Below are 14,078 nucleotides of genomic sequence, written 5' to 3' on the forward strand. Positions count from 1 at the left end.
ATCTCCACACGCTGACACTTAGGTGACGATTGGTGTTCATTCTTAAGTCATCAATTGGAAAAAAATCCATTATTTGAAAAACTTGAGGAAAAATCCATTATTTTGTGTCTATCTTCCTGTTTAGTCATTTATTTACCAATCTTACTTCTTCCCTCCCTCTCCAGGTACATTCTCCGGCCTCCCATACCTGGAGTCAGTAGACCTCTCATTTAACTTCTTGAAGCACATCCCAGAGGCCGCCGTAGAAGTGACCACACCTACCTACATCAACCTCAACTACAACATGATCAGCAGCGTGGAAGTCGATGCCTTCTTAGGTGAGACGAGTTCAAATATTTTCCGTGGAGAAGAATGTGGGAAGGGTAGATAAAGAATGAGAATGAACGAGAGAAAAAAAAGAGAGGGGGCGAGAGAGAGGAAAAGAGGCTGATAGAGAGAAAGGCATAGAAACAGGCAAACAGAGAAGTAGTTCATTGGAAGAGAGAGAGAGAGAGAGAGACCGAGATGGAGGGATGGAAAGATGGAAGGAAAGTAGAAAAATAGGTAGAAAAAAAGATAGAGAAAGAAGCAGACAAACTAATAAACCCACAACAAACAGGAAAAAGAAAAATAAATAGTAAAAAAAAATTAATGCTCATTTCTATCAGCATCAAAATAATCAAGATCCTCCATTATTATACCAACAGGTGTCACAGGAGGCTCCATAGACCTCCACTCTAACCAGCTGAAGGAGATACAAGAAGCAGTTTGGCGGCCGCTCCTCCAGTATAAGGTCCAACTTGATCTCTCAAGTAAGTTCCCTTTAAAAGTTGACGTCTCCTTCGAGTATCTAAAAATTAGTACTAAATACAGTTTAGCCAAAGCACACTGTTCTTATTGGCTTGTTAAGTTTATGGGATCAAATTTCACCTTTTTTCACCTGTAATTAAGAGTGGGGTTCCTTGACAGAAAACCCTCTGGAGTGTGGGTGTGAGCTGGCCTGGCTGGTGCTCAGTGACACCTTCCTCCACCAGGTGAATGAAAACACCACCTGTGCTGACGGACGGCTGGTAGTTGACCTCGACCCCGCTGATTACGAACCTTGTTAAGGTAATTGAGGGTGATGGGAGAGAGAACGAGAGAGAGACGGGTGAACAGAAAGATAAATTAACGGTGAGAGAAAGAGGAAGGTAAAGAGTTTGCTCACGAATTTCGATTACAGATCATGATTCAGACAACACCATGACAGCTTTGTTGGAGAAAATTTTCCATACTGGTCTTTTAATCTCGAAATTATGTAAACAGCAAGTAAAATTTACAGTTCTTTCACTGTTATTCATTTATTCACCTCTAATTACAGTTACAAAAACGTGGTTGATCGTCTAACAGAGACATCTAGTGGTGGACTACGACAATGAAACTCCCAAAGTGAGATGAGATCTGGCAAAGTTTCCCTACTGGCCACTTAAATACAGAGTTGTGAGTAAAATGTTAAAGTGCTCAATAAAGATCTAGAAAACTATTAAGAGCGTGAATCGTAAAATACCAAAGTTTCTGTAATGAAGGTGGAAAAGCCCGTCAAACACTCACTATAGTAAATAAACCTGAACTGACTGAACTCATCATATTATCACCTAATACAGATATAGTGAACTCCTGCGAAACTTACCTGAGGATTTGCAGCGTTTAGTACTGACCTGCGGTATGGTAATGTATAGTGAAGTGATTATTGCGCGTGACTCTCTCATCCGGGACATAATTGAGTGTAAATTGAGACGTTTCGCTGCCTTCTTATGCATCGAAGGAATTGAATTGTATTGAATTGTAACAGTTTATTTAGCCAGAAAAACACAGATACAGAGTGGATAATAATAACAATATTAACATGGCTGAGCCAGTTGAGAACCTGAGTTCTCTTTGAGGCACCTGATATACCTGTATACAGTACTATACATTTATCTCAAGGAAGTATTATGTAACATTTAGTATCATCTGGAGTAGTACAATAGCATGGTAGTAATAAGTACATCTCATTCAGTGTGTCGTACAGTACCTGCACTATCACCTCCCATTACCTTCACTCGACAATATGTAGATAAGTTGCCATACCAATAATATCACAAATTTGTCATTGTCAATCTCCCAAAAATAAACTGTTGTGGTGGAGCCAAAATATTTGTTTTCCTCTAATTACAACAGTATTGAAATTCCTATATTTCAACAACAACAAAGATACGGCAAAAGCAAACATTCTAATTAAGAAAACCAGGTGTGTCACATATGTTAAACTGCACAACAAAGTAATTATGTAAATATTAACAAACCAAAAAAATGAAACTCCGAAAATATTTTACGTTTTGTCAGAAATAAAAAAAAATTGTGTTTACATGACTCAGCACTAATAGTAACAAGGACGTATGTGCTGTGTCACAAAATAGTATAATGAATAATTATTTAATATTTAAATTAAAAAGTAAAAACAAAACTAAAAGTAACTTTCACTTTATTTTTTAAACAAATAGATAAATATGATACAGCAGTAATGATAAGAGTTTTGTATGAAGAAAACTTGTGACTAATGCTAATGTAATATATAAGTAGTAACTGTATTTTAGCAATATGCATCTAATGTTTGATTACTGTTTATCTATTAATTATTAAAGTAAAAGACAATAATATTTGAGTGTGTGTATGTGTGAATGTGTGCGCTTGTTCATGAGTAAATTAGTGGAATATAGAAACTCTGAAGGCAGCCTCCCTTTCCCCTCAATGGCACACAGGTCAAAGTTTAAGGAACCGGGGGACTTCTTAGGCAGTAGCCGCCCCCCCCCCCTTTATCCCTCACTGCCACAGGTCAAAAGTGAGGGCGTTAGCTGCCATCAGGAAGTGGTGAGTGAGGATGGCTATTTGCTCCTGCACGGCCCTGCGGTCGGGGTTTTCCTCCCTCAATAGGTCTCGGAGGCCTGGGAAAGTCTCCCACTCGTACCCGTTCGTCACACTGGGAGCCAGGAACACGTGTCTGTGAGGAGGCGAGAGTGAATGTGAGGAAGATTTAGTATTATGGTCCCTATTTACTTCCCTATTAAGACGTTTATTTATCAACTCTCCTGCCTACTTACCCACACTCATACTATATGTAGAATTAGCACAGTATATACAGAAGGTTCGTACCGACACACCACAAACTACAGGGACTCACTTGAGGGTCGGCCTCCCTGGTAGACCGTCACTACTCAACAAGGCTCGGTCTAGCAACATCATGGCGTCGTTGTATCGTCGTATAGTCAAGTCACTGATAATGATAATAATGATGATAATAGTAATAATAATAACAATAACAACAATAAAAATACAACGACAATAGCAATAATAGTAAAAATTATAATGGTTGTAATAATAATAATAAAAATAATAATAATAATAATAATATTATTATTATTAGATTTATTTATTTTTTTTATAAATAATATAATCAACATTACAACACATCTTATAATCACCATAAAAAAATAACTGGAAACAAATAATGTAAAATAGAATTACTAACTCAGGATTTTCTTCATCATTCAGTCTACTCATAAAGTCTGCCCCAGCAGCCTGCAAGGTAGTCACGCTCTTCTTCAAGTATTCTACAACAAACAAGGTTGATAAGGAATTGGTGCTTAGTGTACTTGTATTAAGTCATACATGAGATAGCATCCCTCGTGTTCCAGCAACTATTTACCAACCCCACTCCCCCTTCTCTACCTCCCTCACTCCCCCATCTTTACCTTCTTCACTCCCCCTTCTCTACCTCCCTCACTCCCCCATCTCTACCTCCCTCACTCACCCATCTTTACCTCCCTCACTCCCCCATCTCTACCTCCCTCACTCCTCCCCATCAACACTACCATCACCCACCTGTCTTTACGTCCAGATTTGTCAGTATCTTCTTATACGTTGTCAAAAAATCCTTCCATGCTGTACTGATGAAGTCGACGTATGGAACAACACCAAAGGGGAGGAAGTTCCTGGTGGAGAACTCGAGAGCCAGTAGTCCCCACATCCTGTAGGGGGGAGAGTGTTGGGGTTGTAAGGTGCTCCTTCTTGGGGAGGGTTATGGTCCTTTTGTGTTTGAAAGAGGTTATTAAGTTAATGTGTGTGTGTGCAATCTATTTATAAAGAGAGATAGATGCCTGAATAGAGAACTGACCTGGCCGAGGCTTGGTGGAAGAGGAGTCCTTGATCCATCAGTTGTGTGTTGAGTTTGTAGGTCTCGTAGGCCGTGTGGTACAGAGGAAGACCTTTTTCACCCTGGAGAAAGTATGAATATATAAATATCTCCACATCAAATTTCAGTTCTTAATCTTCAAAACTGGAGGTGGAGATTGCAAACACACACACACACACACACACACATAAACACACCGGGGCCACAGTGAAGCACATATCCATGCTGGGAATCCCTAGTGAAAACATGAACGCCCGGTAGTCGCTCCCAGACCCAAAGGGCAGGACAAGTGGTCGGGACCCTCCGGGGCTGTCGTCAGGGTATCGTGCCAGCCAAGTATCGTACAGAGTCGGGCGCCCCACCTTCACTTCTTCTTTATCCGGGTTGGCCACCAGCTGGGCCATATCCATGATAATGTCGTGGAGCATCGGGACACCCATGGCCATGAAGGAGTAGTTACCTGTCGGGGGGAGATCATGATGGAGTATGTGTGTAGTACAAGTGTGAGGAACGGTTGTTTTGTGTGAGATGGAGTAACAGAAGCTCTCTCTCTCTCTCCCTCTTACCCCCAATCAACGTGTCCACGTTGAGGTACACTACTGCTCGGTCCTTCAAGCTCACGCTAAACTGTTCGGCAAATTCCGTTGAGCCGATGATTCCAGGTTCCTCCGCCGCCCAATTGCAGAAGACCAAAGTCCTGTTAGCCATGAGAAAAAGTGGATTGTTATAAATCCGCTTTACACACACATACGGAAGTTTCCCCTCCTCAAAAAATTTTTAATACGTGACAACTCTGAATCTTTAATATGTCCATTTAATGTCTTCCGATCCTTTTTCCCTGACATCTTCCCAAGACTTAAGACTCTTCTATACCTTCCAATCCTTTTCCACAACTCTTAGGGCCCTCTTCAATGACATTCCAATCCTTTTCCACGCACTTAAGACTCTATTACATGACTTTCACACCCATTTTCATTACCACCCAATAAAACTCTTCCATGGACCTCCAAACCCTATCCCACACTCACACTCCTTTTCCAAGACCCTCGACCTCACCTAACTTGACCTAACCTGACCTTTTCCAGGACCCTCTCGACCCAACCTTACCTGACTTAACCTAAGCTAACCTAAACCTTTTCTAAGACCTCACCTTACTTAACCTAATCGAACGCCACTGACCTTCTTGGCCTCCACCCCTCGCGGTACATCTGCGTGAAGACCTTGACTAGCTCGGTGAGGGCGGCGGTGGCTGAGGATGGATCCAAGCCACCGTAACCCCAGGCGTCGTAGTGGTTCCCCAACAACACGAATCTATCTGAAGTGACGAGGGTGAAGTGAGGGTCTTGAGGGTGAAGTAAGGCTCGTGGGGTAAAGTGAGGGACGTGGGGTGAAGTGAGAAGCGTGGTAGTGAAGTGAGGGTGTGGGGGTGAAGTGAGGGTGAGGTGGGGTGAAGTGAGGGTGACGCGGGGTGAAGTAAGGGACGTAACGTGAAGTGAGATTGAAGTGATGGACGTGATGCTGAAGGAAGCCATTTGGAAGTTAACGATAATGATGTGACATGTTAATAGATAGAAAAATGGATGGATATAACATAATAGACAGACAGTTAAAGACAGCAATCGCACGCCGGAGATACAAAGAGAGGAACCGAAGCTTATAAACTGACCAGGCTCCTCTGTGCCCTTGAGGACGCCCACCACGTCTTGTACTGTCTTCCTTGAAAGTGAGTTGTTGACTTCCAACTTGACCTTTGACCCGTCTAGTAGATCAGGTCCAACCATGTAGGTCAGGTTGAGTCCTCCCCGCCAGGCTGCTGGGGCTGTATCACCACCAATAAGACTGTTTGATATAATGGGGAAAAAATATAAATAGGAAACTTAACTTTATGTAATCTAGGCTAACTTAACCTAACCTAACCTTGGCTAAATTATCCAACTTTAACCTGACCGAACTAACATTAATCTGGTCTACAGGTATATTAATCTAACTGAATCTTATTTAATCTAAGCAAACCTAACCTAGCTTAATGTAACTTAACCTAAACTTACATTATACCGATCAAAACTCAGCTGTTATAGTTCAATATTGGTTTATTTATTCGACACACAAATGATCGACGGCCAAGATAACTGGCACCCAAAAATCAACTTCAGCTTAATTTGACATTAGCCACTGAACGCGAAACTTAATGACCTAAATCTAGAATAGCTCCGGGTGACGAAGCTAAGATTGGAAAGCTAAGTGATAAGTTTTTGATCGATAATTATGATAACATTATAACCTAACGAACCTTCACTATAGAATAACTTTTGGCCATTAACTTGATATCCTACCTCAGGAGGACCGAGGCGTCATGGTATCCTACAGGCTGAACAGGAATCTTGGGTAGGTCTGCTTTCTCCATGGGGATACGGAAAGCAGATTCTGGCGATAATTGGCTTAATGTTATTTTGAGAATCCTAGAACATTGAGATAATGTTCTCAGAAGTTGTGTCAAAAATGTTAAGTATTCTTCCATGCTGCGTGTCAAATAGGAAACTGTTATAAATGTTGTGTCAAACAAGTACTGTAAGTGTTCTTCATCGTTATGTGACCGACAAAATATTCTTAATGTACAGCTTAAAACAGACAAACACCATTTCTTAGTTCCTTTGTTTGTTAACACATCTGTAGCGGACTAGCAAGTGTGTGGTTTTCATCTATAGCGGAGAAACCAGGTATGTGTGTGTGTGTGTGTGTGTGTGTGGTTCTCACCTATAGCGGGATATCCAGGTGTAAGAAGGTCCCCCTGGAGCCTGAGGGAGCCCAGTTGCGTGGCCCCCGGAGGAGCATACACAGAGTTGGGGTAGGTGAAAGAGGGTCCTTCAGGAGCTACATCAGCGGGGTCACTATACAGGATGACCCCGTTGGCTCCTCTAGCCTCCGCGAACCTCACCTTCAGGAGATTAGAAGGAAGAAGGCCATGGTGGTTATAAATTATTTACTGTTCAACTTTGACCATTTACTCCTAATATCATTAACTCTTGACCAATTACGAGTAGTATCGGGGTTACCAAAATATTTCTACAAAATACAAAAAATTACAAAATTCTTATAAAATTTCACCAAAAGAGGACGATCTATACATATACTACATATCAAAAAGTTTTTCACAGCAAAACTATTCACACACACACACACACACACACACACACACACACACACACACACACACACACACACACCTTGTCACCGCGGAAGATCTGGCCGTAGCGGATGACGACGATGGAATCACTCACGGAGATGTTGTAGGTGGCGAGGAGCTGGAAGTCCTCCTCGGACCCGTAATTAGCGTACACCACTTTGTCGCTCTGGTGGGGTAAGGGAGGAAGGCGGGGAGGGAGGGAAGGAGAAGATAGGTAAGGAAGTGAGCAGGGAGGGAAGTAAGGAAGGAGGCAGAGAGGGAGGGAGGAGGGTAGTAAGGGGCAGGGAGGGAGACAACTTCGGTTATCTTAGTCATAATGGAACAAGAGACAGGTAGTTTTCTATTATATTTTAACGTTATGTAAATCATAATTATTGCCGACTATAATATTCTCCTTTGTTGCTTTCTAATATAAAAAATTCTTTGTTGTGAACGAATTTATAAAATCATTTGGTTTATTTAACCACTGAAATTCCATCTAAAGTGTCACACACATAAAAGGAAGTCTCTGACTTTTAAGCTGATTTTTTATTGAGAGACACTTCATCATTTCACCATCTACCAACTTACTACTCGGCTGGTCTGCTCTCTTTTTTTATGAACTTTTAAGGTCTAGTTTCAGTACAAGGGGAACCCGGAGTAATTACAATAAACAACATCCTACCAGAAGGAATATCAGAACTCACTATCACTATGCCATTAGCAGAGAAGGCGTTGAAGGAGAGGATCTCGTCCTGGCCGTATGGGGGAGGGTCGTCTACCGGAGGCTGGGTGTTGGATGACTCGAAGAGCACGTTACCGCCGGAGTCAAGGGTGGAGAACTGCGTCGAAAAAGAGAGACAGTGTCACAGATGAGCAGGTACACTGAAGTACACAACGGAATACAAGTAAATGATGATAGGTACATACTACATAAGTAGATAGAAAAAGAGATATACAGAGGGGGAAAGAAAATTCCTCCTCCTACTATTTTTCCGCTTATCAGATAAATATGTTAGTCTCTCTAAACCGTGCAGTGTAGCTATGAACATTTACGTACTATGAGAGAAAATCACGAAATAACTTACAGTGTCTAGAACTGATGACCAAAACAGCCCGCCATATAAGCTGGGCAACACTGAGGCAGAAGGTTCATCTGGTATTAATAATCTTACCCTAAACAATAACTACTACTCCTGACCTTGTTGGGCACACCTGGACTGGACAACAACACGTCGTATTCCATTAGCTTGACGTTTTCGAGGCCGAAACCTTCCCATCTGGCTTGTATAGAGACGGCTAAGTCCCGATCTCTGACTGACCCAGCCGGATGGGGTTTAGAGGTCAACTCTCTAGAAGAAGGAGACAATAATGGGATAATTTGTTGTTAGATGTGAATTGCGAGAAACAAGTGAAGATTATTACAAAATATGTTAACATTGTTGCATCGTTGTCTAAATGTTATCCGTTTATTTTTAGGGGATATAATATAAAAGTGCCGAATAATTATATTCTCTCATGAATATTCAACATGAACGCACAGAAACACACACACCAAAAACTACTAAAAAAAGCGCGCCATTTGTTGGTAAACAGAACAACTTGTTTATGAAACTTCAGATTCAAAAGCTCAGAGATTCAATGGCCAGGTCTGTGTCAGCGAACTTTTGTCCGCGACTGTACTTAATGAACACGTCCAGCTGCGGTCGTGGAATAGTGTTCAGGGCAGAAAATACCGGGCTCTTCATGGGGGTAAGAAAGTATTTACCTTCTATCAAACAATGTCCTTAAGTTGCTTGTTAAGACGCACCGAGATGTTAGCATTGATATTAGTCATAAACTCTCGCTGAACTATCGGCATGTCGCAAATTTGTGCAGATACATAGTATAGCGTTCTTAATTTCTTAGTTACCCATAAAACTATTTTCTATGACATATACCAGAAAGTCATGAAGGGATAACTTAAATATTTCTATCATATTTTCTATTTTTTTATATTCAGGAGTTCTTATGGTGTCATCTTATAATCATAAGACATAAACTCTGACTTAAACACAGTTAAAATTAATATAATACTTACACTTACATTCCAGAACACGTATCTCTAGAAAGTAAGCGGGTTCATGTCAAGGCACTTGGTGACTTAGCCTGCTTCTTTTTGCGTGGAATATACGCTAGAAATTTACTTGAATAAGACAAAATCCATGAAAACTGGTCAGGAGACATACAACAAGTATCTGGGAGACAGACAGGGATAGCAACACTATAGGCACACCAGAAGGGTCCCAACGGGATGAAGAAACTGCACTTTTACTTACTTTTATCCTCTTCGCCACTGATCGGCACAGGTTAAGGTATGTAGTACAGGCTCTCTCTCTCTCTCTCTCTCTCTCTCTCTCTCTCTCTCTCTTTCTCTCTCTCTCTCTCTCTCACCTGAGGAACTTGTTAATAGAGTTCGGATCAATACTGTTGAGGAGGTACTCCCTGTAATCTTTGTCTCCTCCTGTGTTGGGGCTCAGCGTCACTGTACACAGAAAAAATAAATAAAGCAGATTTAAAAGTGGAAGAAAGTAGCATAAGTAAAGTGTTAATTGGAGGTTTGGTTGTCATGGTCACAATAGCATGGCTAGTCTGTTCAACACTAATTATTCATATTATGCTCCACCGTCCACAAAACATGTGTGAAACTGTTGAGTCCACCAGTTGAGATGTCCGTTTTCTCTTAGTAAGTGACTAAAGAAGCGTAAGTACGGTAACATAATAAAATTAATTAGTTACTTAAGTATCGTCTAACACTGTACATGAGAAAATTTAACAGCAGTCACTATCTCACCAACAAGAGTCACGACGACGATGGTCAACATGACTGTGACACTTCCGGCGATCGTGATCACCAAGGACACCCTCATCTTCACCAATCTTAACGACTCACCTTCACACTAAAACACACAGCGTAAACTGAATATCAAAACCCACTTAGATGAATGTTGACATTTCCTGTTAGAGAGAAAATTTAAATTACGAACTTTTGAGAATCTATATGATTTACAAAGTATCCTTTATTAAGTGACTACTGTATATGTATATTGAAACTGAAGTTCTCTCTAAATAGGCAAACTGTGTTCTGGTGTGGAAGTGATGGCTTTACTGGTGACGTGACCCTGTGCACTACTGCGTGCCACTGTCAGTTATCATGAATTATCAACTTGTGGCAGATAACAGGAGGCTGGGAGAGATACAGCTGTTTATCTCTAGTGTTCCTGGACCTTGAATAAACAGAGATAACCGTTTATTGTAATAGGGTTAGCTTTTAGCGGTATAATCTCTCTGGCACTGATGAGGTTGAACAAGAGTAGTGTGATAAAGGCTAGATACAGTGCTGTAATAAAGACATATTACTCGTACAATATAACATTTCTTAACATGATTTGTTTGGATGACGTCAGGAATAGGATAACACAGGAAGGGTAGCACTGGAGTTGTGGAGTGTCGGCAGGTGCGGCTAACAGGCTGATCAGTGCCGAAGAGGATAAAGTAAATGAAATTAAAGTGGGACATCGGTGAGGCAGTGGTGGAGTGTGTGTGGCGTCGACAGGGATACTGAAAATTGAGAGGCCTTGCCATTAGTCAACTAGAACCTCTCGGAATACCGCTATCATCCCATAGGTCCAGGTTCTAGCTGCTGGTGAAAGTTGCTAACAGCACCTTAATGCAATAATTGCTTCAGGTGGGCATTTGGGAGAGAGATCTATAATGACCGAAAGAGGGTGGTGTGTGTAGTGGGTGGCTGACCTGCCGCTGTAATATATTTACACGACTAGGTCTATCGTCATGCTGCAGGTGAAACTCAAAGATAAACTAAGAAACTTTAATAGGATATTGGAGGGGTGCTACCATAGTGTGCGGTCTGCCAAGATATTTACACTGTAGTTTCATGATAAATAATTTATTCAGTAAACAATATACTTAACCAAACGTAACCAAATATAAGGCCAAGTCAGGTCACGTCCTTGTAGACCTCACGCTACAGTAGCACCAGACCAAGGTCATTGACCTTGTACTAGACCATCTTGACGCAGTGGCGAGTTGTCCGGCATTCTTGGATTATTCCTCGATTCGTTAACTTGACGTGCTGGCGACAGCTGCCACATCTAAAACAAATTCACGCCTTGGTGGTCCTGGGACACTGGGGCAGGTCAGCCTCGAACATGAGGTGTAACCATTTTTATTAACAGATATTCATGCTATTGATAACAACAGCATTAAAGAATAGTTTCAAACGGTAATAATAATAATAATAATAATAACAATAATAATAATAATAATAATAATAATAATAATAATAATAATAATAATAATAATAATAATAATAATAACAATAATAATAATAATAATAATAATAATAATAATAATAATAATAATAATAATAATAATAATAACAATAATAATAATAATAATAATAATAATAATAATAATAATAATAATAACAATAATAATAATAATAATAATAATAATAATAATAATAATAATAATAATAATAATAATAATAACAATAATAATAATAATAATAATAATAATAATAACAATAATAATAATAAGGGACCTCCAAACTAAAAGAAATACACAGATTTTGCAATTTTGTTTTTCCTGTACTTTATGAGTCTGTTAGTGTTGCGTGTTGGGGGGTTACGTAATCCCTTGGTATCTTGCAGCCCTCAATGATAACATTACAACACACCGTCACTTATTGACACCGAAAACCACAACAATACTCGCACATTTGACAACAAAATCACCCCCCCCCCCCACGATAAGCTTTCAGCTGTTAATCAGGCAGTGTAATCTCACTTTTTTTTACTTTTATCCTCTTCGCCACTGATCGGCTTGTTAGCCGCTTGGGCGATTGGTCACGTATCTGATTACTTTTCCTTTTCATTTATCTTCTTCACCAAAAGATCGGCTCGCTAGCCGCCCGGGCGATAGGTCACGTCTCTGTCACGCACTGTTGGCAAATACTGGGCATGCACCGGCTCCTGAATGTACCTGAACCCGCTCCAGTGTTGGTCAAGTCTTGTCTTGAAAGAGCTCACACTCGGTGCCGTCACAACAATCTCTGGTAGATTGTTCCAAGAGTTTACAACCCTCACTCCAAAAAAGTTTGCCCTCACGGTTTTCTGGATTTGCGGCTTCTTCAATCTTGAGCTGTGACCCCTTGAGGGGCGAGCGTCCGCCAACTCCAAGTAAGGACACTCAACTGAGTAGTGCCCCCTGAGAAGCTTATACACTTCAACTAGGTCCCCCCTTGCCCGTCTGTAGTATAAGCTAGGCAAGTTCAGGCGCTCCAATCTCTCAGGGTAGCTGAGGTGCCGAAGTGCAGGCACCAGTCTGGTGGCCCTCCTTTGAACATTTTCAACCAACTGACAGTCCCTAGCATATCTCGGGGACCAGATGGGGTGACAGTACTCCAGATGGGGAAGCACTTCACTCCTGAAGATCGTTACGAGGGACGGACCGTCTAGATATCTGAACGACCTTCTTATAAGACCCAATAATTTATTTGCTTGATTTACCTTCTCACAATGGCCCGAGAACTTCAGCTCATTGTCAACATACACACCTAGGTCCTTCTCACACACAGTCTCAACTAGCGCAGTTTCTTCATCCCGTTGGGACATATGATACGCCTCCTTACCGTTGGTACGCCCCAGGTGCATCCTCTTACACTTCGTGACATTGAATCTCAGCAGCCATTTCTTCGACCATTCCTGGAGCCCACAGAGATCCTTCTGCAGCTCTTCACAGTCCGCTTGGTTTTTAATTTCCCGAAATAACTTGGCGTCATCGGCAAACATTTGTATGGAGGAGTGTACAACGTCAGGCATGTCATTTATGAAACAAACAAACAACAGTGGGCCCAATACACTGCCCTGTGGTACCCCACTTGTGACAGGTACAGATGACGATTTCGTACCATTAATCACCACACACTGCTTGCGGTCATGTAGAAAGTCTTCTATCCACGCTAGGACATTTCCCCGAATTCCGTACCCTTCCAGTTTGATTTTAAGCCTTTCGTGGGGTACACTGTCGAAAGCCTTGGCAAAATCTAGGTAAATATTGTCGATATTACCACCCCGTTCCAGAATATGGGTCCAAATATCCAATACCTTGAGCAATTGTGTTAAGCAGGAGCGCCCCGGCATAAAACCGTGTTCGCAATCTTTTACAAGGTTGTTTCGTATTAGATGTTCCATTGCGGCATCTCTGATAATACTCTCAAGTACTTTACATATTATGCTGGTCAGGCTCACTGGCAGGCCGCTATCAGCCACAACACTCCCTCCAACTAAGTCATAAGTCCTGACTTTATTCAACCACCTCCTCAGTGTAAATTTTATCCCAGAATTATTTATTGCAGCTCTACGTTTAAATTTTGTTCTATATGCCCATTCTATCAATCATTCACTATCCAAATATAGATTTTTACAAAAAGTGACAGGTGTATCCACTGGACCGCCATGCAGCACCCGAATACCATAGTAGTTTTCAAAATGCTACGTATAATTTTAAATTAAGGTTTGATTGAGGTTATGTTAGGTTAACTTTATACTATATTAGCCGACAGAGATCTTCCTGTAGCTCTTCACAATTCGTTTGGTTCTTAATATCCCTGAAACAAATAAACAAAGGTCCCAGTACACTGTCCTGAGGCACGATACACACATC

General features: G+C 41.1%; 2 protein-coding genes across 5 annotated transcripts in view; one reads left to right on the plus strand and one right to left on the minus strand.

The window, feature by feature from the left end:
* Positions 1–1,597, plus strand: part of LOC121854257 (oplophorus-luciferin 2-monooxygenase non-catalytic subunit-like) — a 2,514-nt gene extending 917 nt beyond the window's left edge. Inside the window, exons 2-5 of one of the 3 annotated variants that reach the window (XR_006086518.1) lie at positions 165–317; positions 687–791; positions 949–1,152; positions 1,340–1,597. Coding sequence is in view for 2 of the 3 variants with exons in the window: in XM_042348799.1 (XP_042204733.1) it covers positions 165–317; positions 687–791; positions 949–1,088 (398 nt within the window). In the remaining variant the exon portion in view is untranslated. Of the gene's footprint in view, positions 1–164; positions 318–686; positions 792–948; positions 1,307–1,339 lie in introns of those variants that run through there. The other 2 variants (XM_042348799.1, XM_042348798.1) reach the window with 2 other exon arrangements.
* An 873-nt stretch (positions 1,598–2,470) lies between these two features.
* On the minus strand, positions 2,471–10,533 carry LOC121854318 (glutamate carboxypeptidase 2-like). 2 transcript variants are annotated; one of them, XM_042348913.1, is made up of 16 exons: positions 10,186–10,532; positions 9,786–9,876; positions 8,554–8,704; positions 8,060–8,194; positions 7,414–7,539; positions 6,944–7,124; positions 6,523–6,613; positions 5,856–6,028; positions 5,369–5,504; positions 4,756–4,886; positions 4,387–4,649; positions 4,172–4,272; positions 3,880–4,025; positions 3,527–3,608; positions 3,179–3,271; positions 2,471–2,998 (listed from the first exon to the last, which is right to left on the minus strand). In XM_042348913.1, exons 1-16 carry the CDS (start codon positions 10,259–10,261, stop codon positions 2,821–2,823), a joined length of 2,154 nt encoding a protein of 717 aa, XP_042204847.1. In that variant the 5' UTR covers positions 10,262–10,532; the 3' UTR covers positions 2,471–2,820. The 2 variants fall into 2 exon arrangements, with proteins under 2 accessions (XP_042204847.1, XP_042204848.1); XM_042348914.1 differs by lacking the exons at positions 2,471–2,998; positions 3,527–3,608 and having other exon boundaries at positions 10,186–10,533.
* Positions 10,534–14,078: the final 3,545 nt, after the last annotated feature.

The sequence above is a fragment of the Homarus americanus genome, unplaced genomic scaffold (assembly GCF_018991925.1).
Source record: "Homarus americanus isolate GMGI-L3 unplaced genomic scaffold, GMGI_Hamer_2.0 scaffold54443, whole genome shotgun sequence".
Lineage (NCBI taxonomy): Eukaryota > Metazoa > Arthropoda > Malacostraca > Decapoda > Nephropidae > Homarus > Homarus americanus.

Coding starts and splice junctions, on each gene's coding strand:
- LOC121854318 (XM_042348913.1), bottom strand. CDS start 10,261: ATGAGGGTGTCCTTGGTGATCACGATCGCCGGAAGTGTCACAGTCATG. Junction 8,705..9,785: donor TCTATTAACAAGTTCCTCAG/GTGAGAGAGAGA, acceptor TCCTTCTTCTAG/AGAGTTGACCTCTAAACCCC. Junction 3,272..3,526: donor AATGATGAAGAAAATCCTGA/GTTAGTAATTCT, acceptor TATCATTATCAG/TGACTTGACTATACGACGAT.